A 27,647-nucleotide genomic window follows, 5' to 3' on the forward strand; every position below is an offset into this window, starting at 1 on the left:
CCCGCGCGCTCCTCCGGGACGCCTCCCCGCCCCGCGCCGCCGGGCGCACGCGCAGCAGCGCAGCCGCCCTTATTAAGTCCGCGATGGCTCCTCGCGCTCCCCACCGGCCTCTTCCCGAAGGCGCCGCCCGCCCCGCGCGCCCCGGGGCCCCCGGGACCAGCCTCGGGCGGCTCCCCGAGCCGGACTACCCCTAAAGTGGAAGGGCGGCGGCCGGACGCGCGCGTGCGAGCCCGCAGCGGCAACCGGAAAGAGTGGACGGGTCGCGAGGAGGCGAGCCAGGCCGCGGAGGAAGAGGAGGGCCGCGGAAAGCCGAGGTTTGCCGAAGGCGGCGTTCCGGAGCGCGCGAGGGTGGGAGAGGAGGGGCGCGGCGGAAAGTGCCGAGGGTTTCCGAAGGCCGCAGCGGCCGAGTTGCCCGGATGTAGTTGGTGGAGCGGCAGCGGCGGCACCAGCGGCGGCGGCGGCGGCAGGAGGAGGAGGAGGAGGCGGCGGCGGAGGAGGACCCGGCGGCGGCGGCGGCGGGGGGAGGAGGGGAGGTGAAAGCGGAGGAGGCAGTCGCTGCGCGCGGGGCCGAGCCGGACGCGTCTTGGTGCCCCCTTCCCCGGTTCGCCGCTGCCCGGCCTGAGCCGAGCCGAGCCGAGCTGAGCGTGAGCGTGGTGCGGACGGAGGGGATGGCCCGGGAGCGCCGGCGCCAGTGACGGGGAGGTGCTGAGCGTCGCCGAGGGCGCGCCGGGCCCTGCACCGCCCGCCGCCTGCGCGCCCGCCCGCCGCCCGGCTCCGCGGCCGCTCCCCGTCCCCGACACACGCTCACAGGCCGGGCATTGATGGTAATGTATGCGAGGAAACAGCAGAGACTCAGTGATGGGTAAATCGTCTTTTCGTTTTGGGGGCGGCGGGGCGGGCGGCGGGGGGGCGGCTGCTCCTTATCTGGGCCGGCCGCGCCGCCATTTTTGTTGTTAACCCTGATCCGGAGCAGCCGGGAGGGGGAGCGGCCGCGCGGGAGGGGGAGCGGCCGCGCGGGCGGGCGGGCGGCGGGCGGCGGCGGGCGCCAGTGTGCGTGTGCGCGCGGGCGGGCTCCGCGGGCTCCGCGGGGGGGGGGCGCTGGGGCCCCCGGCCTCAGGCCGCCTCTCTTCCTGTTTTCCAGCTGTCACGACCGGCGGGGGGACGCGCAGCCTTACCAGGTACCCGCGGGCCGGGCGCGGGCCGGAGGGGCCGGCAGGGCCGGCGGGGCGGCGGGGCCGGCGGGGAGGGAGGAGCCGCTACTCGAGCGCAGGCTTCGCGAGCCGCTGCAGGCCCTTCGGGGCCAAGGCTCCGCGGCGCCCGCAGCCTGCGCTCGGCCCCCGCGGCGCTCGCCGGCGAGGTGTGGGCGCTCATCTTGACAGGTGACTGGAGGAAGCGCAGCTCCGCGTGGCGAGCGGAGCCCTTCTCGGCCGGGCGGGGCCGGACTCGGGCCTCTGGGCGGGAGGACTCGGTGGGGCGAGGCGCGGGGGCCTCTGGAGCCACACTCCTTTGTAGCGGGGCGACAGGAAGTTGCCGGAAAGGTGTCCAGAGTAGACGCGAGGCCGGGGTGAGGCCGCCGAGGGGTTTGCGACTCCTGGGCGCGCGGTGGAGCGCTCTCCCTTCGCAGTTTGTTTTCGGGGCGGCTAAGTGCATTGCTAGTGGAAGATGGCGCTTTTGTTCCTGCCGGAGTTGAGGTCTTTGGGTGCTGGGGCAGCCACTCTAAGTAAGGAAGGTGCTTCTAGTGTGTGCCTGTGGCGGCTGCACGTAAACCTGTAATTAAAAAAAAAAAAAAAAAGTCCTGGTAGAAGTGGCCCCTGGTTCCGGCGGTGGGGCGGGTCTCAGACATGGTTGGCAGCGCTCAGATGACACTAGAAGGAAATACTTTCTGAGTCTGATCCCTTACCGGGTAGGAGAGCAGGTTTCTAAGCTGACGGTAGTGTTACTGGCCAGCATGATTTGTTAAAAGCCCAAGTTAAAAACCCTAGGTCCCCTGATGTGCAAAACAGTGTTCATTAGTTTGCATAAGTCAGAGGTCAAACCCTGTTGAGCCGGGCCCTCCAAAGCATAATTGATGATGCACTTTGAAAGACTGCCATGTCGTGGTTGTCTCAGATACGTTATTCGAGGGAGTTCCATTAAGTTCCGCCGTGATAGGTAAATATCAGCCAGCGTTTCTTTATGCCTCTTAAAATTATTTCCCGCACCTGCAAGAGCAGTGAAGTCAGGTCTCAAATGCTTTACATGCGTGAATCCAAGAATTGGAGAAAGTGATGCTTTTGTTTTGTTGGATTGCAGGAACCTGTGCATGCTTGCTTATATTTTGTGTCTAGCCTAGCGGTTGCAGAGCAGAAACGGGATGACGGTAGTACTCTCCTTTAGATTAAACTTTCTAATTCCAAGAAAAATTTATTGAGTTAATTTACCAAAGTGTCTGATTTCTTGTATTTACAAGATAATTAGTGGAGTGGATCTTTTTTTTTTTTGAACGTGGTATTTTGATTTGTGTGAGGAGCCTTACAGTAACTCTTAGTCATTTAGGTCTTGTCTGAATAACTTAAAGACAGAATTGGAAAAGGAAATTTTAATTTTCTTGATACAAATTCATAAAACTGAATGAAGTTAATATGCGAAGTTTTACAATACAACTAACCCAGAAAGTTGAGTTCAATGTTTTAATTCTCTTCTTTTTTGGGGGGGTGATGTTTTACAGGCACTTAAGTATTCATCGAAGAGTCACCCCAGTAGCGGTGATCACAGACATGAAAAAATGCGAGACGCCGCAGATCCTTCACCACCAAATAAAATGTTGCGGAGATCTGATAGTCCTGAAAACAAATATAGTGACAGCACAGGTCACAGTAAGGCCAAAAATGTGCATATTCACAGAGTTAGAGAGAGGGATGGTGGTGAGTAGCTTTTTTGTTGAAACTTTCACATGTTTGTTTTTCATGATAATTCTGTATAAAACAAAAGGTGTCAGTCATGTTTCCAGCTTGCAGACGTTACTGTATGGTTATGTCATCAGAATATTTTATTTTTATTAATTTATTTGATTCCCAAACAAGTGATGTAGAGATAACAGATGCTGACCTGAGCATCCAAAACTGGACTCCAGTAGCTGATAATTAGAGAATGCATTTATGAATGTAGCCTACCAGTACTTTATTAATGGTGAGGGAAATGCAGGACGTTTTTCCAAGAAAGGAACTTTCACCTCTTCAAGTAAAGATTTCAGTTTATTTGGCTTGGTTTATTTTGAGATCCTTGTTTCTGCTTGAATTTTTTTTTTTTTTAAGGAGTTCAGCCGTGTCTCCTCATGGTAAAGTACGAATTTAAAAATTTAGTAGGTATTTTGAGACAGTTCACAGGTTAAAAAAATCATTTGTGATTCAGAAAATTTTTCTTAAGTTTTTGCTGTGAACATTTAAATGAGATTTTTCCTGTTTCCTAGGATCTTATTAATGTAATTTCTATATTTATTCACATATTCACCTTGTTAAAAGTTAGCCTCAGTGGTGTTACCCTTCAGCTGTTCCTTTGCCTCAAGTTCTTTGTGGTAGGTGGAAGGCTGAGAAAAAAAGTTAAACTCTTAACTGTTTTCAGATTTAATGTGGCCAGAATTTACCAAAATAATCAGATTTCATGTCTAAAGGATGCATTGAGGGATAAACCAGTTTTGCTGAGGCAGTTAATCTCTATTTTTCCCTGCTATAAGATCTTAAATTGCTTAATAGATAATGTGTTTGAAATAAATATACCCTATTGATTGTGCTTTTATAAACTTCTAAGGAAACTCGGTAGAGTCTCACATGGCTTTCTGTCTGATTTTCAACTAGCTTCTCAATATTTTGCTTAAAAAAAAAAAATCCTGCATCTTTTGGTTCTCTTTTTTGCCTCCTAGGGTAGAAGTCAGCTATACTCAGTACGATGAGATATAGAGAAACATTGGCCTCCTCTGTATATAATTACTGGGTTGAGGAAGTTAATAATGATCAGACGATTGCATTGAGATGGAATATTTGGATGGTTATTGAACAGGAGGGGAATATAGTTCTCCATTAAATATAGTATAGCTTTGTGCTACTTACACAGATAACCTATATATTTGTTTGTAAGTAACAGCAGATGGGTTTGGTTATTTAGCGTTACAAGTTCTTGGACAGACTTACTTAAACTATTAACGTTTTTAATTTTGTGGGTAAATTTTCATAGTGTATGTGTAGTCAAGATGATTCTATTACCAACCACTCTTCTGTAGTGGATTTCATTTCAAATGTTAGCTCTTAGAAGGCAGTACTGTTTGCACTGTATTTTGCTTTACCTTTAAAATTTTAGTGACTGTGACTAAATAGGATGTGGCACCTCATCTCCTTATGGATAAGTATCCCAGGTTCTCTTTTAGTGATTATGATCTGGTTAATGTGTCATGTATCCCCAGATCCAGGAAGGAGGTCATTTTAAGTACTCTAGGAAACTTCTTTAAATGCTTTCATACATTTACAGTGAACCATGCCTGGTAAATTCTTTTACAGGTGAAATAATCCCAAGAACATTTTGTTGCTCATTCATTCAGCAAACATTGGGCATCTGCTGTGTGTCAGCAGTTGTGTGGTATTCCTGGAAGTAATGCTAAGATGTGATCCTGGCCTTGAAGCTATTCTTAAAAGGCGCTGACTCTGGAGTGCTGGTGGTGGTGGTCTAGCTGCTTGCTTTTTCTGTACTTTTTCTTTCTTCATTTTGATTTTAGTTTTCCTTCCTGTGTGTAGTCCAGATATTTCTTGTTTGCTTTTAGTTTCCTTTTTATTTGTATCTGCTTGCTGATGGTTCTTTAGCTCCATTTGTAAAGAAACTTATTTTTCTGATCTAGTCACTTGCTCAGTTAAACCCCACTTTCTGATTTGCTTCTTTAGCTGTTTGCTCTTCTTTCTCTGGAGCCTTTTAACTAATACTAACTTCATCCCTGACTGTATCGTCTCTCATATACCTGGCTACCATATTACTTCACACTAGGTAGGAATAATAATGAATATCATAAAATCAGATCTACATTCTTGAGCTCAGAGTGCATCTTTGATGTTAATTCTGTGTTTTTTGTTTTTTGTTTTTTTTGCGGTACGCGGGCCTCTCACTGCTGTGGCCTCTCCCGTCGCGGAGCACAGGCTCCGGACGCGCAGGCTCAGCGGCCATGGCTCACGGGCCCAGCTGCTCCGCGGCATGTGGGATCTTCCCGGACCGGGGCACGAACCCGTGTCCCCTGCATCGGCAGGCGGACTCTCAACCACTGTGCCACCAAGGAAGCCCTAATTCTGTGTTTTAAAGATGTGAAATGGTGATTCTTCCCTCAGTTAACACTGATATATTTAGTCATTATACTTGGACTCCAGGTGTGTTTTTTTTTTCCTTGCTAATGAGAGTTTGAAACAGATTTTAAAGGGAATATGTAGTTTTATTACAGGCATTTTTATTCCCTGAGATTTTTATCTTTAAATAAATATGAATTCAGGGCTTCCCTGGTGGCGCAGTGGTTGAGAGTCTGCCTGCCGATGCAGGGGACGCGGCTTTGTGCCCCGGTCCGGGAAGATCCCACATACCGCGGAGCGGCTGGGCCGTGAGCCATGGCCGCTGAGCCTGCGTGTCCGGAGCCTGTGCTCCGCAGCGGGAGAGGCCACAACAGTGAGAGAGAGAGAGGCCCGCGTACTGCAAAAAAAAAAAAAATGAATTCAAATATATTTAGATAAGTGTCCACATAACAGTCAAAATCATTATCCAAAGTGAAATGCAAGTGAGTTGGATTATCTGTGCACTCACCATTTGTAAGTAACAACTTAATGTAAGAACCGGTTACTATATTTATTTAACTAATTTCAAATTGATATTTATTTTAGGATTTAAAAAATCTAATAATTTTTATAAGTACCTAGTTTAAGGATGTGTGTATCCTCCCCCCCCCAAAATGGGGCTTTACTGGCATCTGTCCACATCACAGCATATTTTTCTTTCAGTAATTCACTAGATTTCTTCCATGGCACCTTGGATTTCCTTGAAAAGTGACAATTCAGAGTAATATATAAAATGACTTTAAGGTATATCATAAATCAGAAAGCAGGGATTGAGGAGGATCGTCACTCTCAGAAATCTGCAGCTAAAAAGGATTTATTCCAGCTTAGTATGTGCAGTTAAAAGAATTAGAGGTTTTTATCCCGTAGGATTTATGAAAGGGAATGTAGATTATCTGTCGTAATTAAGGGAAATTATGTGACATTACAACTTACCTAGAAGGTTGTTTAACTTGGTGGAATAAGTTATTTTTATATATCCCCTGATCTGTCTGCAAAATATCTTTTGTTTAAAAATAACCAAAAACAAGAATCTTAAGGTACACTGGATTTGTTTTTATAGCTTAGACATGTCTTTAAAGGTGCAGCTGACATTCCCCCACCTCAGAAGTATGACAGTACAATACTGGTTGAACTTGTACTTCTGTGGAATTCTAAAACTCTTTCCATTTCGTTAAAGTATGTTTTTCTTTAACGAAACTAGTTCTGAGGATAATTTTACCAAGTAACTTTAAGAATGTTGATAGTACAAATGAGTTTAGGAATGAAGGATATCTTTTCAAGGATTCTGTAAAGCTGTTCCACAAAACTTCAGCCTCTTGGGGGTTGTCCCATTTTTCTCATCATCCCTCTAAGAATTAACTGTCAGAAACATACTTGTTAGAAACATCTTTTGGGGGGAGATAACTTAGCTCAATTGGTTAATTGAAAAATATTCTTTATCGGTTCCCTGATTTGTGGGACTTAGCAGTGATCTTGCATAGCTTTTTAGTTAGCATTCAAATACCTTTGAGTACAAAGGAAAAATTGCCCTTAGTGGTTACATTTCTAAAGATTTTAAAGTTTTTAGCTGCATAATGAAAGCTTTTATTTATTTATATTTTGTCATTTAGCTATATCCGGAGAAATTTGGAAATGTATTTAATACAATTGTCAAATGACAGTTACTGTAACATTTGAAGGAATTGTTCAGTAGGGAGTAGTTGGGGATAATTGGTGTTTTTATACTTTTTAAAGTATAATTTAGTAATGTTTTAGTATGTTCCCATTAAATAATAGACTGATAATTGCACAGTATGGTCTTACAGTTATTCATATAACTTTACATTTGGAATAAAGCAAAATATGCTGTGCGTTTGTAATGTTAGAAAGTACTATAAAAATGAACAGTCTCGGGCTTCCCTGGTGGCGCAGTGGTTGAGAGTCCGCCTGCCGATGCAGGGGACACGGGTTCGTGCCCCGGTGCGGGAAGATCCCACATGCCGCGGAGCGGCTGGGCCCGTGAGCCATGGCCGCTGAGCCTGCGCGTCCGGAGCCTGTGCTCCGCAACGGGAGAGGCCACAACAGTGAGAGGCCCGCATACCGCAAAAAAAAAAAAAAAAATGAACAGTCTCATTTGATCCTCATTGACCTTGGAAGGTAGATAGTACAGATAGTATCCCTGTATTACAGTTTATAGATGAGTGAAGATTTACTTTTATGAAAGGAACCCATAGTGACAGATTAGTCTAGAAATTAGTCCTCTCTACTCTGGTAACTTGTGTACACTGTTGGAGATGAAACATTCAGGCATATTTGAACTTTATTTGGTGGGTGTTTACTGTATTACAAATTAGTATAAAGATGACTTTACTTGTATCTTAATGCTCCGGATACATCTTAACGAATTATAGTAGGGTATCAACATCAGGGCATTGAGTGTGTGTGTGTGTGTGGGGGGGTCTAGACCAGATGATCATGTTAGTGTACTTTTAAAAATAAGTTTTATTGGAAAAACTTGCCAATTTTACTAGGAAGAAGCCATTTTTCTCAAGTTAAGCCCTCGTATACAGAGGCTTGTTTTCAGAGCAACTTGGAAATTTCGTACAGAATCTAAAATATACTGATACTTGAATTGTTTTTCTGTCTAGTGAAAATAGATAACTATTACCTATTTTTATTGGTCCAGTGTATATATAGTAAGGTAATAAAGTAGGCAGATAGGTTTGCATTGGGTTTCCATAGGTTAGTTAAAAAAGACCACAGGAAATAGGTATTCCATTTCAAGAAGAACAGAGTAGGGTTGGTGGATAAACAGTTGTAATATTTCAACTCTTCAGTATTCCTTAATTTTAGGAGATACATGCTCTAAACATTTGTGTGTGTGTTTGAACACATACCATGTCATTTGTCTCGTAGTCATGACATTTTAACCTGTTGTTATTCTTAAAAAGGTGGTTATTATGTATTTATGATATAATGGATTTCAATTTCACAATCAAATATTTTGGAATGGTTTACTTTGATCTTTTAAGGCAGTCTCAGTTGAACTGTTTTAGTTGTGCAAGATGTATTTAAAGTTCTTGGTGTAACACACTTAGGATTTCTGGTCCATAATTCACAGAAAATTGATATATTCTAGGTTGTCTTCCTGTTGAGGCTCTGTTTGTCTTATTCTGTTGTGCAGAATGGTTTTGATTTATGTAGTGAACCATTTTGTTTTGATGCTGGAAAGAGTGGAGCTAGCCATGAGCTGGGGTATCTTGGTAGAGATTCTGTACCTGGGACCACATCTGTACCTGGACTCTGCTTCTGCGACCCTGTGCTAAAAACTGGAGATATTGTTCGTCAGTCATTTCAAAACCAGTTATTTAGGGCTTGAAAATATATCCTATGAAGACTCTCCTTTTTATGATTTACATGATGCTTCATAATCTTGAAAGCCCTTTTACATTGTTTTTCACCTGGTCCCATAACCCATTGAATTAGGCTGGTCAGGATTATTCCTGTTTTACTGATGACATATAATCTAATTATTTAGCCTACTATTAATTGTTGAAAGTAGAAAGCAAGTCTTTTTGCTACACATAAAACCTTATCTCTACCTTAAAGTTGTACTCCAGCTGTAACCACTTAGTACAGATCTTCCTGGACTTACAGTGGGGTTACATCTCGATAAACCCATCAAAAGTTGAAAATACCGTAAGTTGGAAATGCATTTAATACGTGTAACCTACCTTAAATGTGCTCAGAACACTTAAATGAGCAAAATCATTTTGGGTAAAATCGTCTAACACAAAGTCTGCTTTACAGTAAAGTGTTAAATGTTGTGTGTAACTTACTGACTGCTGTACTGAGGGTGAAAAGCAGAATGGCTCTAAGTGTAAGGGTGGTTTGCCTTCTGGTCACGTGGCTGACTGGGAGCTCCGATCCTGAGGGCTTGTCCTACTGCATGTCGCTCGCCTGGGAGAAGAGCAGAATTCACAATTACAAGTGTGGTTCCCACTGCCTGCCTGTTGGCTTCCACACCATTGTAAGGTCAGCAGATCCTAAGTCGAACCATGGTGAGTCTGGGACTGTCTGTACTTAAAGTAAAACTGTTGTTCCCTCCTCCTCCTATCTGGACTCTGCAGGACCTCTTGAATGGTGTCCCACATCTTTTATGCTTCACACAGCACGTAGCCAGACTAGTCCAGTTAAAATGACAGCTTACATCACTGTCACGCTCGAGACCCACCCTTGACTGTGTTACTTAGCGAGGCCTGTAATAAACCCTGTGTAACCTGGTGTCTGGGTACTTTTTTGGCCTCTTCCCCTCGTTTGTGCTGCTCTGTCCATACTGGCCCTGCGGCGGGTTTGTTCTTGTCTCGAGCTCTGCACGTTATGCTCCTCGTTTCTGGGATGTTCATCTTTCTGTATGTCCCCCTGGTGCCGTCTCTCCAGTAGGGTGTCCGCTGAAGTGCCACCCTCTCCCAGAGGCCTTACCTGCCGTTCCAGTCACTCAGACAACCGTCCTATCATCGCCTGTCCTTCCCACTGCTTTGTTCCTTCTTTGTACTTAGGTGACCTGATGTTACCGCCTTCTTGTCATTGTGTTACAGCACGTGTTCCTGGAAGTTGCCGTGCAGAGTGCACCCCAGGGTTTATGGGGGGGACGTGGGTGGGGCACAGGACTCCAAGAACACTGTCGGCAGCATGTTAGGAAGAGGGGGAGCCTTGCGAAGATCTTGCACAACTTTGTTAAACGGTCATGGAGTACACTAACAATGCAGTAGATACGGCATTTTACTTTGACGAAGACCTGAAGTTAGCAGCTTGTGGAAGGGCTGCAGTTTGTGAGTTACTGTGAAGTGATGGAAGGAGGGTTATCTGAAATAACCCTTTGAACATTGTCACTGACTGTGAATGGATGTGACCCGTGACTCGGACGCTGAGCTGGGGTAGCTGGCAGGTATTAGAGGTGTCTCTGTCTGTGCCGTGAATCCCCGTGTAGCTTGGTCCAGCTGGGTGCAGCTCGTGTTTCTCCCAGGTGAAGTTGCTTGTAGGTAAGTGGGGAAATCTTGTGTCATGCTCAGGTAGTTTCCTGATAAACCAATAGTGCTCAAACAAATTTGCATTTTTTGAAAAAGAGTGTTATAGCAGGACTGACAGTTTTGCTTGTCCTCTGGAACATCCTCCACCAGAACAGGGAGTAAATTTGTGGGTGATTTTATCCCCTTGTATCCCTGTTGCCTGGAACAGTGCCTGACACCTTGGCAGGTTTTAGTAAATGGGTGGATGAAACACTATTGGGATTGTTAAGATTGAAAGGGAAATGAAACTGGTTTTCTGGAATAGGGCTCCTCAAACGTGCTTGTGTATGCTGAGCATCTGGGGATCTTGCTGAAATGCACTTTCTAGTTCAGCAGTTCTGGGGTAGGGCCCGAGGGTCTGCCTTCTTAACAAGATCCCAGATGTTGCCATGTTGTTGGCTGCACGGGAGTGACAGGGTCTTAGAGCAGCACTGCCCAGTAGAAACAAAGTGAGCCACAAAGGTGAGTTTTCTAGTAGCGCCATTGAAGTAGAAGTGAGCTTTAGTATATTTTATATAACCTGACGTATCCAAAATATTCTCATTTCAGCATGCACTGGATGTTTTAAAAACTATTAAGATTTTTTTTTATAATCCTTTTTTTGGGCAAAGTCTTTGAAATCTGGTATTTTACGCTTATAGCATATTTCAGTTGGGACTGGCCACATTTCCTGTGCCTACTTGCCACATGTGGTTAGTGGCTACTGAATTGGACAGTACAGTTCTGGAGGATATGATCACCCTGTTGACCTATTTAGCTTAACACGTTTTCTTGTTTTTCTAAAGAAATTTTTTATCCGCTTGATTTCTGAAACAGCATCTTTATGCCAGGCAGGGTTGGAGTTAATGGGCCCTTGAACAGTATAGTGCTGCTTGTACTACAATTTTTCTTTGTTAATACGAATTTATTATAGAAAAACTAGAAAATGTAGAGAAGGGGGAAAATGAAATCGCCTCAGATCCTGTCGGTAATTTTCATAGGACTTATTTTTGTGCCATAACATATGAGAAGGATCCTATACATAGCCTTTGCAGTTTTTATTAAAAATGGTTTCATATTATGGGGTTATTTGCCTCATCTTTAGTATATTTTCACAGTGGATTCAGTAGACACTTGGTGTTGGCAGTATCAATCTGAGAGGACTGACCAGGCATACTTTTAGTTAGTGCTCAGAGAATGTGAATACTTACCTCTTACCCTTAACCAGTGGGTGGAGCCATCTTTCAGTTAGGTTTGTGTTTTAGTCCAGTCGCTGAAAACGTGTAGCTGGGTGCTGACTTCAGGCATGTCACTCGCTCTGTGTTTTTGTGTCCACTCCCTAGGATTGTTGTGGGGTTGAATGAAAATTACAAACCTTGGAACAATTGTGAAGCATCTAGCCAAGTGCTCAGCCTGTGACATCGTACATTATTATGTTTATTCTTATTCCTGTGACTGATGAGGAGTTGGTGTCAGACCAGCAGCCCCAGTCTCAAGCTACTGCTTCTTTCTTCCTTCTTCCTTAGGAAGGACCATCCTGGGTATTTCACTTGCCAGGTGAGAAGTCTGATCGGTGAGAGTTACGTGAAGGGGCTGCAGGGCCATGCTAGCTTGTTACCTGCTCATCCAGAGCTCTGCAGTGGAGAGGTTTTTAGGATTGATGGACGGGTAAACCAAAACACACATTTCGGGAAATTATCCCAAATTTGGCTGTCTATTCAAATCACCTAGGAAGCTTTTAGAGCTACAAGTTCCTGACTCCATCTGAATTATCATCAGTCAGAGCAGTGGGGGGCGGGTGGGGAGGGGAGACTAGAAAACTGAATTTTTAAATGAAGCATGCAGACTGTAGACCTAGGGGGAGTACGCACAAGAGGAGGAGTGCTGAGATGGACATGAAGGGGTGTGAATTTTCTTGTTAGGGGTCTAGAAGTCAGAGTGGTGGTTTGCCAGATCATACTGTGTGCTTTCTTGAGTTTCAGAGAACTTTCTTCTCTGTCACCTTCTTTTCTGATGCACAGATAATAGTATAATTTGTATACAGTTACGCATTAAATAGCTCAGTTAGCATCCTGTGGCATCTAACGTAATAGCCATTGCTCCAGAGTAGAACTAATGCTGGGAAGGAGAGGAGTTTTTAACCAGTGTTAGCAGCTGGCCAGGCCAGCAGGACACGTTTGGGCCGTATCTGAAGCTGCCGCTCTTACTTAGATCAAGTGTTTCTGGCACACACACCCCCATTCCCGTGCAGTCCGGCTTTCCTGAGACAGCCCAGTGCTAGGCTTCATTTGGTTTTTGTTTCTTCGGCACACAGGGCCTTGACCCGAGTTGGCGCGCTCAGGCCGACCTCAGGTGCTAGCAAACCGTCTCCCTGCAGTTGGCCCTGAGGAGTGGAGCGGGCCGTCGGACGATGTGGGGTTAGGGTGCCAGCCAGCCCCCTCCCCCGTCGCCGTTCTGTGTATGACTTTACAGTCAAGCATCCTTACCCGCCGTTCTGCGCTTCAGATTCAACTAACTTCAGCTCGTGTAGTGCTGTGAAATGTGTATATTGGGGAAGAAATCTGCCTGTAAGTGGACCAATGCAATTCCAACCTGTGTTGGTCAAGGGTCAACTATAATTGCATTTTGAAGGAAACTTAGGATGAGCGTGTTTGATGTATTTAGATAGTGCTAGTCTTTTGGTTTAATCTCTGATTACTTCTGAATTGTATGGCGGTGTGCCCGAAGAGCATGGCATTGTGTTGGCATCTTCTGAAGGGTTTTGACCTGTACTGTACCCGTAGAACTAGTCCTTTGTGGTAGCCAAAAAGCAATACGAGTAAAAGATGTTATTTTGGAATATTTTGGCTCAGATGAGAAGATCATGGTAAATATTTCTGCATTTAATAATGCATTTGTGAAGAATAAGTTTCCAGCCTCTTCCAGCTTCATAAAAGTATGTGCTGGTGGTTTATGAAAACATTTATTGAAGCCCTGGGGAAAACATGGGAGTTGGAACACAGTAAGATAGGCTGTTAGAAGTGGTGTTCTCTCCTGTCCCACAGCCTTTTCTGTGACGATGTGTTCCTGCTGCCTGTTGGCTCCTATCAGTGTTTTAAAGTATTCATATTTAATACTCTATGCATAGAGGTGAGTCTCATTTATCATGGGACATTTAAGTTATAAAGAATATTCTTAAGGGTTAAGTCACAAGGCTGTAGTGTCTAAAGCTGTAGACCAGCCTCAGTTTTGTATTTTTGTGTAATTATGGTAGTTCCTTTGTAACGTAACTTAAATGTCAGTGTTGATTATTTTGCAGAAGTAGACCCAAGGCACTCGGTCCCTCCGGATTCCCTCGTCAATTTGATTTGGGCTAGATTGTTTTATTATTACCTTGACAAGGAGTTGGGTGAGTCCCTGATACTGACTCTCATAATTTAGGGGTGTTCTTGATTCTTGGGAAGAACAGGTTTTAAAATGTAGCACTCACTTTAGTATTTAAATGTCAAACTGTTATTTTTAGTGCAGAGATAGGGAATTACTGTTTAGTTTATGTATTAGTTGATTTTCGTTTTCATTAAGTAAGGTCTCCTTAGAGCAGGAGAACTACTGGTGGGGTCTTCCTGCTTGCTGTTGAGTTGGACTTTTGCGGGCACCATGTCGTGATTAGCTCGGGATGACACACTATTCACGACTTCCCCTTGTGTCCTTGCACATGGGCACGCTGTACAGTTGGGCTTTGAGGTTGTCCTTTTGTGTGCCGATGTGGGGCACATTAGCCAACCTTTGATTATATAAAGCCGTGTATTGTTAGCACTGCTTGTTGTACTATAGATTTGAGGTGATGAGGATTTGGACTAAGATGGTAGAAGTAGAATTTAAAGAGGATTGCAGTTGATATGCATATTTTGAGGGAAAAACAGATTTCTGGTGTCAAATCTAGATAGATAGGTTTGGACATGTATTTGTCATTGGGTGACCTCTTTATTGCTCTTACAATCTTGTTTGGGAACCGTATCAAAATTTCACTAATATAGAAACTTCTGGTTCCTACTTTGATAATGTAGAATGGATTGACATGTAAATTTTCTGAACTTTGCTGCTTTGGTCATATTACATAGATTTTAATGTAGAGTTATAGAGTGATTTCATTTTAATTCAGGCCTAAAGGTGATTTCAGTTTTGATTTTCCCTTTTTTTTTTTTTTTTTTGTAAGTCCAGGAGTATTTAGAAGTGTCTCCAAATTTCTAAATGAATGTTGTAAATTGGTATTTTAAAAATTATTATTTGGGTTTTTGTTATTCTAATTTTATTGGCCTTTTGGAATTAAGATTTTTTTCTCGTTATCTCAGAATACTTTAATTACAGCACATATTTTTGAGGTGTTTGAAAATAATGTATTTTTCTCTTTGGTACAAAGAACTGTTTAGATCAAGTTCTTTAATTCTGTCATACGTTACTGTGTAATAGAAATCCTTTTATTCTTAATGTTTACTTGATCTGTTTTTTGACAGGTGAGAAAGTTTTCCAATATCATAGTTGATTTCACTTATTATTATTTTATTTATTTATTTATTTACTTGCGGTACGCGGGCCTCTCACTGTTGTGGCCTCTCCCGTTGAGGAGCACAGGCTCCGGACACACAGGCTCAGCGACCATGGCTCACGGGCCTAGCCACTCCGTGGCATGTGGGATCCTCCTGGACCAGGGCACGAACCCGCGTCTCCTGCATCGGCAGGCGGACTCTCAACCACTGCGCCACCAGGGAAGCCCTCCCTCTCTTTTTTAAAAATTGTTTCTGACTCTTCTCCTTTTGGGGTTTGTGTTAGATGTGTTTTGGTTCTGTTCTTGTCTCTTGCTTAAAGAGAGAAAAAGGTGTTTGGATACTTTTTGAATGAGAGTACGTTGTACTCTGGGGAGAAGAATCCCATGGCAGGTTCTCCTGGTGCCATAATTATAGTGAAAGCTGTGTTCATTTTGTCCACCTGTTGAAAGTTTTATTTTGGATGATTTAATTTTTAAATAACTTATTGTAATTTGATGACTGATTCAGTAGAAATACTCTTGAGATTTTATATTATATTCTAGTTTTTCCCATGTCAAATATGTGTCCTCAGAAAGTTTTCTGTCTGGGTTTGGTTTATCTCTTCCATGTTACTGGTTTCCTCATACGTTTGCTGTTTGAAGTTGTCCGTTCATATTTGGGGAGGAGAGTCTAGGTTAGGTAGCCACTGTCCAAAAGAACGTTTGTGTAGTTGAAAATGTTCAGTGTCTGAGCTCTCCAGTATGGTAGCCACTAGCCACGTGTGCCTGTTGAATGCTTGAAATGTGGCTCATGCAACTAAGAAGTTTTAGGGTTTTAAAATTTAAATTTAGCCCATTGGTGTTATGGCGTCTTCTTTCTATAATATTGAGATTTCTCTTTTCGCAGTTGCTAGTAATCTCTTGGTTGCCAAGTCCACTGAAAACCTTCCAGTCGTTCTTTTACTTGAGTCCTTTGAAGTGATTTCTCCCTCCTTATCGGTAGTTTTTTGATTCTTCATTACGCTGTCTTTGCTTTCCATGCTGCTGTTACAAGCTCGTCCTGAGCTCTGAGTTTCATTGGTCTGCACTGACTCGTTAGTGTTTTCTGCATTGTTCTGTCCTTGCTGTGCATCTTCTCCTTGGATTTCTGGATCCCCATACCTTTTGGTCATTAGGCATGTTTCATGGGACGTTCCTAACTTGAGTATTCTCTGTCTTGGTTAATACTTGGGAAGTTATCCTTGATTCCTTTTCCTTTCCTTTCCTCCTGTGTTTAGGAGGAATCCTAGACCTCGTGGAGGCTCTAAATCTAAGCACGTTACATACGAGCCACATGACTGTGCAGATCTGGGAGTTTTGCTCCCTGCTTCCTCATATGCCTACCTGGGTGGTCTTCCTGCCTGGTATACGTAGGAGACACTGAGGTGAAAAGAAACTGCAGTTATGTTCACGCTGGAAAGTTGGCATCTCAGAATAGAGTTTCTGCTTGTAAACATAGCTAGAGGGCTTCCCTGGTGGTGCAGTGGTTGAGAGTCCGCCTGCCGATGCAGGGGACGCGGGTTCGTGCCCCGGTCTGGGAGGATCCCACGTGCCGCGGAGCAGCTGGGCCCGTGAGCCATGGCCGCTGAGCCTGCGCGTCTGGAACCTGTGCTCCGCAACGGGAGAGGCCACAACAGTGAGAGGCCCGTGTACCGCAAAAACAAAACAAAACAAAACAAAAACCATAGCTAGAAAATTTGAAGAATTGAAAAGCTTCCGAGTCACCGTGGCCAAGAGCCCAAACTTTTCTCAGCCCCTCCTCTCCTTTCTCTCTACTACAGTCGTGTAGAAACTACTTGCCCAGCCCTAGAATATCAGATACCTTTCTCCCCCTTGTGTGTGTTTTTCACAGCCAAAACTGTCCTCTCACTACTCCTACCCCACCGTGTTTTTCTTGGCAAACCTCTTAATCCTTCAGGATCCCAGTTCTTTTATTGTATGAAGCCTTCCTTGGACCTATTTCTCTTACAGTTCCTGTCCAGTGAATTGTAATTGTCCACATATGTGGTTTGCCTACTCTAAGCTCCTAGAAGGCAGAGACTGTGTTTTAATTTTAATTGTATCAGAGCTTGGCATATAAATGTAGGTGCTAGGTACTGTTAAACTTACATGCCATTTTACATATCTAGTACATGTGAGAAACGGGTGAGTGGTAGTAAACCTCGGAGAGTTTTCAGGTGCATTTACTAGTCTAGAATTCTTAGGTTGGATTGAAGTTGCTTTTTTACTGTTAGTGAAGGAAGCAAGCAGTTTATTCACATTTTCAGGAAACTATCTAAATAAACTTTTTTTAAAATTGTGTATAGTAATTGGTATGTTAATTCCAACACATTATTACCAGTCCTTTTTTTTTTTTTTTTTTTTTTTTTTTTTTTTTTTGCCGTACGCGGGCCTCTCACTGTTGTGGCCTCTCCCGTTGCGGAGCACAGGCTCCGGACGCCCATGCTCAGCGGCCATGGCTCGCTCCGCGGCATGTGGGATCCTCCCGGACCGGGGCACGAACCCGTGTCCCCTGCATTGGCAGGCGGACTCTCAACCACTGCGCCACCAGGGAAGCCCTACCAGTTCTTTTAAGTCACCTTGATAGTTAGACTGCTATCAGTTGCCTTATGATAAACTACAATATACTATATTTAATTTGAATAATGACATTTAAAACTTTACAGACTCTTTACTAATTTTTTTTTACTGTTCCTTTTGTAAATCGTTTCTCAAATCCTTTTAAATTCATGCACCACCCACTATTTAAGGAGATCTTACAGTTGTACTTTCTGTGATATATTTAGGCAGGACAATAAGGTGAGTTTTTGTTGTTTTGTGGGGGGTTTTTTTTTTTTTTTGGTTGTTGGTCTTTTTTTCCCCCAAATTTCCTTGTATTTGAATATTCAATAAGGTTTTTCAAGCTTGCTGAAATTGAGAATTTCCCAGAAATTCTCACATGTGGTGCTCCATTTCTTTCACCCTTGAGAATTACTGCTCTAATTATTTTTAATTAGTGATTCATTGTGTTGTGATTTTATTCCTAAAAGTGACTAAAATGTTGAGATCATTTTTTATCAGCAAAAAAAAGAATACAACTATAACATAGCATACTTTGGCTCTTGACAGTAAAATTTTGACAGTAAAATTATGACTTTTAAAAGTAAACTCATTTAAAGAACATAGACTATTTCAGTCCAGCAGTGGCTCGGTTGAAATCTTTTGGGGTTGAATTCACATCTTGTTGAAAATCAAGAGCCATAGTAACATATCAATCTTAATTTCTCTTAAGTCCCATTTTGTTTTTGATCTGAAACAGTGTTAACCAAACAATATTAGCCAACTTTTCTCCTACCTTAGTTACCAGTATTTTCACTGAATTATTAGTTATTTTTAATAGTCAAACACATCTTCAGTGATTAAAGAATTGGCCTCAGATATTTGAGTGCATGTACTGTAGGCTCTCAGAGGAGGAGTACTTAAGTGCGTGTAAGTTTCCATCATTGGAGACTCCTTAAGGTGAGTGCTTTAAAGGCTCCTGTCTACTGTTCTGTATGTGTGTATTCTAATGTTTATTATCTTTTTAAAGATCATCACATAATTTATCACCTTTCCAATTTTTTCTCTCAATGTTTATTAAGGATATGTGTGTGTTCTAATGTTTATTATCTTTTTTTTTTTTTTTTGTGGTATGCGGGCCTCTCACTGTTGTGGCCTCTCCCGTTGCGGAGCACAGGCTCCGGATGCGCAGGCTCAGCAGCCATGGCTCACGGGCCCAGCCGCTCCGCGGCATATGGGATCCTCCCAGACCGGGGCACGAACCCGTATCCCCTGCATCGGCAGGCGGACTCTCAACCACTGCGCCACCAGGGAGGCCCTAAATAGGCAGTTTTTTTTTTTTTTTTTTTCGGTACGCGGGCCTCTCACTGCTGTGGCCTCTCCCGTTGCGGAGCACAGGCTCCGGACGCGCAGGCTCAGCGGCCATGGCTCACGGGCCCAGCCGCTCCGCGGCATGTGGGATCTTCCCAGACCGGGGCACGAACCCGTGTCCCCTGCATCGGCAGGCGGACTCGCAACCACTGCGCCACCAGGGAAGCCCTATTATCTTTTTAAAGATCATCACATAATTTATCACCTTTCCAATTTTTTCTCTCAATGTTTATTAAGGATATGTGTGGTTTTTAAAAAGCTGTCTTCTGGCTTAAAAGCACTAATTTATTTTTGCGATGTAGGAATAGTGTATCATCATGCTTTCTCCTCTGTCAGGTGGAGAAAATCAGGCTTGTTGGTCAGAGTGGTACCTAAGTTGGGTTTGTTAGCCGTCTCTTCTTGGACATACTAGATATTCCCTCTATGTAACCTTTCAGTATCACTAAGACTGCTGTCAGTGGAGGAAAGCCAGGAAGCATATGGGGACCTTCTGTTTTGTGTTCTGCAGTGTTATTTCAGAAGACGCTTATTGGGTGGCATTTGGGTTTTTAATACACATGTCAAAGCATCGTGTTAAAGAACTACTACCAAGTAAAATTTGAAACGTAAAAAAAAGAAAACGTTGAATCATAGAGCCAGAACTCTTTGAATATTGACTGGATTCTAATTGTAAGGAAGTTCCTTTTTCTGGGTTTGGATATATGTATCTTTTAGGATGGCATGATGTTAGGAGAGAGAGAGCATTGTTAACTTGGTAACAAAGATTAGGTGAGAAAATTGTAAGGTGAAAGAGCACCAGTCTTGAGGTCTGGATGTTGTAGTTTTTGTTTGCTGGTTCTTAGCTTTTTGACTATGGGCAAATCATGTAATTTTTTGACTGCTTTCTTTTTCCTTCCCCTTTTTTAAACAAGGTTGAATTTGATAATCTCCAAGGTCCTTTCCAAATAAATGGCTTGAAATGTGTGCAGGAGAACCTTCTGAATTTTTGTGCTTTACTTTGTGCTTTCAGATGTTTGCTGTGTGTCTGTCCTGCCGTTGCATGGTAACCAAAGCTCTCTCCCTGCCACAAGTGTAGCATGTATGGCTTTTGTGTGTGTGTGTGGGGGAACCTTTGGAATATTTCTCTCCAGTGTTCGTGTAGTATTTTCATCGCTGTATATGGAGAAGGATAGAACAGCATGATGGTTTCCTCTGCCTTCATGAAGTTTTAGTTGAGAAATAAGGCCGAGACTTTTCAAGACTATTATAAACAGAAGCCCTGAAGTTTTCACTGTATGGTATATACTTTAAAAATCATTTTTATGTAAAAAAGTGATTTAGTTTGTGACCTTGTCAGTACAGCTTCCAATTTAAGTCTTAAGTTGCCCACTAAATACAGTATTCATTTTTTTGCTTTGTCGGGAAATAATCATTTTGACTCTCAAGATGCTGAGTATTAAATATTTTAAACTTACTCTATTGGTCAAATACCATTTTCTGGTGGATTTACTTTTAAAAAGGAAAGAAATAATAATTTCATATTTCAAATTCTTGTGTATTCTTTGTATTCTTTGTTCTATGTATTCTAGTGTATGTTCTTTTGAACATACAGTCTTTTCTGGTTTTTACTTAATAGATGAAATACTTACAAAATTATAAAACAAAGGTGTCATGAAATCATATAGAGCGCCATTTAAGGTTAAGGGAAGAGTCATTACTGGTCTTTTAAGTTTAAAGTATGTAAGTAGAGTGTACATGTTAATACTTAAATTTGGTGATTTGTTTTTGGTGAAAATGAATTTTTCAAAATGAAAATAATATAGCATGGGTTAGTATGTTTTTGTAATGCTGTGTTAGGTTAACTGTGTCATGGAATAAGCATTGAGGTGTAGGTGAAGTATCCTGGTTGTCCATTTAACTGCATCTTGGTTTCCTTTCCTTTGCTTCGCTCTTGACTTTCTTAATGCTGTTACCCTCCCTTACCCCCAGTATCCACTTGCGGACTCGCTTAGATCTTGCCTCTGAAATAGCTCTTGAATCTTACTCATTTTTTTCTAGCTGGGATCGTGATCCCCTCTTGCCTGAATTAAAGCAGTAGTCTACTGTCCCCTCCTCTCCCCAGTTCATTCTCCACACTGCAGCCAGAATCACCTTATAAGAAAAGCACATTTGCTCATTCTTCATGAAAAAATCTTTTGTCTCCCCAGTGCCCTTCAGGTAAAGCACAAATGTTTCAGTGAACACCTTGCTGCATCTCTCTGTGTCTAGCCCTCCTGTAGTTCTCTGAAGCTAATTGAGATCTGTCACACATGGGTAGCTTACACGTGCTGTTTCTTTCTAGAATACTGTCTCTCCTCCACTCCCCTTTGCCTCGTTAATTCCTTCCTGTTTTTTTCAGGCTTCAATTTAGAGGTCGCTTCTCTGACCTCCCAATCTCCAGTCTAGGTTAGTTAGCACATCTGTTATCCCAGGAAACACTTTATTTATGATGGTTATATTGTAGTGTCCAAAACTGAGCTGCTCATTTTCCCCTCTCAAACCTGCTTTTCCCAGTCGTCTGCATTTTGATAAGCAGAGACTATAGCCTCTCAGTTGCTCAGACCAATAATCTTGAGCCTCCTAACCGGTTTTTCTGCTTTCCTGCCTTCTGACTCTTCAGTTTATTCTCAGGGCAGCAGATCCTCTCGAATGTTCTTAACAATGGCCCGCAGGTCCCCTGTGTGATTTGTGGCTGCAGCATTGTCACCTCTCTGACATTCTGTCTCTAGATCCTCCTCTCGACTTGCTGAGATGACAGCACTGACTTCCTTGACTCTCCTCGAGCACGTTAGGTACCTTCCTGCCTCACGATCTGTCTGCCTTCCTACTGGGTATCTCGGATAGCTTCAGTCGGCCACTTAGCTAGTTTGAAAATGATATCTAAAAATGTGCCATTCAGAGTAATTGCTAAGGAGTAATGGTATTGAGTGAATTGAAATGGGATAGTCGAAAGGATGACAGTGACATCTGTGGTTCTCACCCAGGGCAGCAGCAGACTGTTCAAATGCTTGGTTTCTCATGAATCTTCTCCCCTCAGAGGACTAAATATCTAATCTTAGACTAAATCCAGTGCATTTATTTAGGTCTGCAGAGGGTTTTTTGAACAAAAAGTGAACATATACTATGAAATATACTGCCAGTAGTTTTAAGTCTTGTCAGTTTTTCTGTGTTCTTCAGAATATACTTCAGTATGTTTCAGAGAAATCTATGTTTATCATATTTTAGAGAAACGTTCTGTTTTTTGTTTTTTCCATGGTCAGAAACATGTACCATTGTTTTTCAGAGTGTGGTCCAGGGACCATTTACCCCAGAATCACTTGGGGTGTTTAAAATGCCACTCAGTTCCACCTGAGTCAGAACCTCTGGGTGCTCAGACCTGAATGTCAGCAAATTTAACTTGCAGGTTGGTGCACATAAAAGTTGGACAACCACTGCTCTGTGCTGTATGAATGATGGAGTCCCATGGTGAATCCCACGGTATGGTAGTGGCAGAAAGTCTGGGAGAAGCTTTAACTTGAAGTCTTTTAACACTTAAAAATGTTTTAATTTAAATATATTTAAAACTTTAAAGAACTATAAGTTAAAACTTGGATACTAAGCGAACATGAGCCCTTTAAGTCTGCAGAAGGTATCCTTCATTTTCTCCTGGAAGCAAGTGTGACAAACTTTGGGGCTGAATAGGATCCAGTTGGAGTTGTCAGCACTCACACGCCTTCTAATTCTTAATGACATTTTGTCTCTAGTGTCTCACACTAGAGAACTTTGGAATAACCTGTGATTCAAACAGTGTGTTTGAGTCATATGTACAGTGTGTAAAGATTTTTACAAACCTCTGCTTTCTAGGCAAATGTCTCTTCTGTCTTAGTGCTTTCAAAAAATTTCAGGTATTTGTTACAGTAATTGTGGACTGTTTTACACTAGCACTCAGCTTTTGGCCTGGATGTGAATGGGTTATTTTTGGTTGTAGAAGACTGTGTGTCTCCTGCCTGCCAGCAGTGGTTTCCTTAAATGAAAACTTCTCATTTTTGTCATAAAATGTATAACAGTTTTAAGATGGAGATTGTCCTAAACATTTGAGACTGGTAATTGCATAAGTCAAGATTATTTAACTTGAAACAGTCTATTTCTAATAAAAATAGGTGGTTATCTATACCCTGAGGTGTTCAGAAATTAACTTGAGTACCTGTGTTATCAGTTAATAAACTGCTGGGTAGCGGTCCTCAACCTTTGTGGCACCAGGGACTGGTTTCGTGGAAGACAGTTTTTCCACAGGGCGGGGGAGTGGGGTGATGGGGGTGCAGATGAGGCTCCGCTCCCTCACCAGCCGCCCACCTCCTGCTGTGCGGCCCCGTTCCTAACAGCAGCCCACGGACCGCTACTGGTCCGTGGCCTGGGGGTTGGGGACCCCGCTCTGAGGCATAATTTAATGCATCTTCAGTGCCAGTAAAACTCACATATTGAGGCAGTGTAACAACAGTATTATAAAACTGTATTAATGTTATACTTTATCATTACCTATACTAAGGATGTGAGATTTAGCAAGCTCGGGTCTTTAGAGATGAAACTTTACTTCTGTGAAATTATTTTTCCTGCTGCCGCTTACCTTGTTCTCCAGTGTTATGCACGACAAACTACCTGGATAAACATTTATTTATTTGGCTGTGTCGGATCTTAGTTGCGGCACGTGGGATCTTCACTGCTGCACACGGGGTCTTTAGTTGTGGCATGCAGCCTCTTAGTTGCAGCATGCATGTGGGATCTAGTTCCCTGATCAGGGTTCATACGCGGGCCCCCTGCATTGGGAGTGCAGAGCCTTAGCCACTGGACCACCAGGGAGGTCCCTATAAATAGAAATTGTAAGAAGTTTTATGTAAGTGGACCAACCGAGGTAAGTTCACGGTTCTCCATTTTCCTTAGCTCACGTTACTGCACTTTGCTGTGTCAAGGACTGCAATTGCTGGTGATTAGTGACGGCGGCAAGTAAGATGATGAGTTTGCTTCAGAATCAGTAAAATCTGGTGCCCTCAAGGAGTTCAGGGAATCCCAGGGTGGGGCTGTCCTGGGGAATAAAGACACTCTACAAAGAGTAGAACATAATTTTTATACACTGTAGGCTTTTTAGTTGATATAATAGGCAGGCACCTAGAAGTCAAAGGTTGATTAGAAGTGAAAGGTGAGAAGGTAACAGAAAACTGTAGAGTGAAGAATGTGTAGTAGTACAAGTCCACCAAGGTGAATTTATTGATATAACAGGTGGAATGTGTAAGGTAGAAAACCATTGGGGGAGCATGATATTTCCCTGAGACACTGGTAGAGGACACGTAAATTATATGACCACCTCCTGTGTGCAAGGCACTGTGGATATTGCAGGTAGTTAAATCTGCCCTCACGAAGCTCACACTCTCTTGGGAGAGAGAGAGAATAAACTGATAATATATGAGTTAGAGAAAAGCACTGGCTTGCAGAAACATAGAGCTGAATAAGAGGAAATAAGATAATCTTGGGAAGTTGGGGCTGCTCTATGGAAATGTTGGAAGTAGGGGAGGTAGGCATATGAATATAGGATGAAGGAAGTACATTCTAGAAGGGTAGGTGTCAAGGCCTTCTGGTGAGAGCATGTTTGATGTGTTGGAGAAACCAGATAACCACCAGCTTATGAGAGTGGGAGGTGGCAGGAGATGGCCTCAGAGAGGCAGCAGGCCCCCATTGTGCAGGCCTTGCAGGGGATGGGGATGGAGGGCATGCCGGCTTGTGCCCTGAATAAGGTGAAGAGCCATTGGAGGACGTGGAGTCGCTTAGTCCGTGCGAATAAGAGAAGCAGGATCACTTGGAGTGCAAAGTAGAGGGTGGCCTTAGGTTGGGCGTTAACAGTCCATTGGTAGTGAGTAGGGGTGCATGTATATGTACTACTGTAATATATACAGATTATTATGTACCGTTTACTTAATTCGAGCTGGAGAGAGCACTGCGGTACCACTTTTTAAGTTAAACATGGGAAGGATTAGTTTCATATAATTGTCCTCATTTTGATGTTTGTTATTCCCATGAATTGGACTGTTTTGATTTTAATTTAATTTTGAATAAATAAAATTTAATTTTTTTGAATTTTAATTTTATTTATTTTTATACAGCAGGTTCTTATTAGTGATCTGTTTTATACATATTAGTGTCTACATGTCAAGTCCAATCGCCCAGTTCATCATCCCCCACCACACCCCCCTGCACCCTGCTTTCCCCCCCGGTGTCCATACGTTTGTTCTCTACATCTGTGTCTCTGTTTCTGCCTTGCAGACCGGTTCATCTTTACCGTTTTTCTAGATTCCACATATATGTGTTAATATACGATATTTGCTTTTCTCTTTCTGACTGACTTCACTCTGTATGACAGTCTTTAGGTCCATCCATGTCTGTACAAATGACCCAGTTTCGTTCCTTTTTATGGCTGAGTAATATTCCATTGTATATATGTACCACATCTTCTTTATCCATTCGTCTGTCGATGGGCATTTAGGTTGCTTCCATGTCCTGGCTATTGTAAATAGAGCTGCAATGAACATTGGGGTGCATGTGTTTTTTTGAGCTATGGTTTTCTCTGGGTATATGCCCAGGAGAAGGATTGCTGGGTCATATGGTAGTTCTTAAAGTCACCTTTGTAGATTTTCCTTTGACAGAAACTACCAGAGAAGTTCACTTTTAACTGGCGTTTTTAAAAAGAGTAGTTTAAAACAGTTTACATTAGGGTATGTGGATGTGCGTGTGTTTTGACCCTAAGTGGGGGGAACAGGGATCACAGAACTTTTAAAGGTTTTTCATTAGGTGGGATGGTGGGTGAGATATTATGGCTTCAGTGGAGTAAGGGTGGGCGTTAAGGGTGAGAGGGTAGGAGGGCAGAAAACCGGGAGCTGGGAACTGACTGCGATACATGATATGCTGCAGACATTTCAGATGAGTTCTGTTTTCTCATAGGTTTTCTAAATGTTTTTTCCCCCAGTTCCTTAAGGGCAGTGACATTAATTGCAAATCTGATGCAAATAAAGTGATCTGACCATTTCCAGCCTGCTTTTTGGTCTGGTACATGTTCTCCTTGAACACAGTAGTTGCTGAATAATGTGATTTAATGAGCAAATAGTTATGGTTAATAGTTGTTTCTGAATTTGAATATAATTTAAGAATATACTTTTAGGAGATCAGAAAGGTGAGAAAAATTAATAAAATTAACAGTATTTGGGCATTTCATTCTACCCCTTATTTGAAGGGGTTAAACTAATTCAGTATCGGCTCTCCTGTACCAGCTGTCACTTATGTATGTAGATAGTGGAGCATTGGCGGCATTGTGGTGCGAAGAAAATACTGTGAAAGGAGCATCAGGGCCAGGGGTCTGTTTGTCTTCCACACAGTAACTCTGTAGTCGGGGGTCCATTGTTTAAAACTTCTCTCTTTTCTGAATTGTAACACAGGCATTTTTACTATCCTCTGAAAGATTTGCTTGAGGATTAAATAGAATAATATGCTTGAAACAATTCCTACAAAAAATGGTAATCAAAAAATGTTACTTTGTTTTTCTGTTTTATGATACTGTTTAGGCACAAAGAACCATATTCTTTCAGCATTACTCTTTTCAAGTAATCCGATTCTTCTGCCCTACGTAGGATGTTTAGTAATGCCTAATATTTCTGTTTTTCCTTCATTTTGGCTTATAGCCAAACCATAGTGATTGTGCTCTAGGAGATAAGGACAAGTGAGATTTTGGAGTTGAAGGAAGGGCGAAGGTTAAATGTGGCACTTCTTCTTTTATTGAAAGTGTTTCTTAAAGTGCTATATTTTATAGCACTAAACAGGTTTGGGAATTTTTCAGACCTATGGCAATTTAATGATAGCAACACAAGACTTGTATTTTTTTTTTTTTTTTTTTTTTTTTGCGGTACATGGGCCTTTTGCTGTTGTGGCCTCTCCCGTTGCGGAGCACAGGCTCCGGATGCGCAGGCTCAGCGGCCATGGCTCACGGGCCGAGCCACTCTGTGGCATGTGGGATCTTCCCGGACCGGGGCACGAACCCATGTCCCCTGCATTGGCAGGCGGACTCTCAACCACTGCGCCACCAGGGAAGCCCCAAGACTTGTATTTCTAAGGAGAATTATAGTAAAACATTATTTGAATAGAGATTTTCTTTCTGAAATGGCTTCAAATCTAGAAGTGTTTAAAAAAAAAAACTTGAAAGAAAAATTAAGGAACAAGAACAGTGGGAAAGTGTTGTTGTGTGGAGTTTATTGACACAATTGGCTGATACTGGAGCTTCTCTGGAAGGCGAATGATGTATCTGGAGGATGTTTTGATGCGCATGGATTCCATGGCAGTGAAATGAGAGAAAAGCCATGGAGGTTAGATGAGCGAACGGGAGTGATTAAACACGCGTTGGTGGAGGTTAGGGAGTCCAGTGGGGAGAGTGCAGAGCAGTGATGGAAGAGCACCTCCAGCAAGAATGACTCTTACTCAGGGCGGTGAGAGCAAAACCACACCACCTGTACTTGTTAGCAGGCAGGACAGTCGGAGCCTTCACACCCCAGCTGTTTGGTTTTGGCTGGCTACTTAAAAAAACAAACAAACAAAACACTTTTGCATAACTATAGTGCACTGTCACAGTCAGGAAATTGATGTTGACACCATCACTAACTGTTCAGATTTTACCAGTTTTACATGCTGTGTGTGTGTGTGTGCATTCCTTGCAGTTGTATCACATGAGTAGATTAATGTGACTCCTGCCCAGGTCTGGATATAGAACGGTTCAGCACGGTTTCTTGTGCTATTCTTTTTGTA

At 42.9% G+C, this 27,647-nt stretch overlaps 1 protein-coding gene across 3 annotated transcripts in view; it reads left to right on the top strand.

The window, feature by feature from the left end:
• Nucleotides 1-633: 633 nt before the first annotated feature.
• The window catches only part of WAC (WW domain containing adaptor with coiled-coil), a gene marked incomplete at its 3' end in the record, with an annotated part of 80,770 nt that continues 53,756 nt past the window's right edge, over nucleotides 634-27,647 (top strand). For 2 of the 3 annotated variants that reach the window (XM_079701136.1, XM_079701137.1), the window contains exons 1-3: nucleotides 634-862; nucleotides 1,142-1,178; nucleotides 2,708-2,903. In XM_079701136.1, the coding sequence (XP_079557262.1) occupies nucleotides 822-862; nucleotides 1,142-1,178; nucleotides 2,708-2,903 (274 nt within the window). In that variant the 5' untranslated portion in view covers nucleotides 634-821. Of the gene's footprint in view, nucleotides 863-1,141; nucleotides 1,179-2,689; nucleotides 2,904-27,647 lie in introns of all 3 variants that reach the window. The other variant, XM_079701135.1, reaches the window with a different exon arrangement.

Source organism: Hyperoodon ampullatus (genome assembly GCF_949752795.1).
Source record: "Hyperoodon ampullatus genome assembly, chromosome: 3".
NCBI classification, from domain to species: Eukaryota; Metazoa; Chordata; class Mammalia; order Artiodactyla; family Ziphiidae; genus Hyperoodon; species Hyperoodon ampullatus.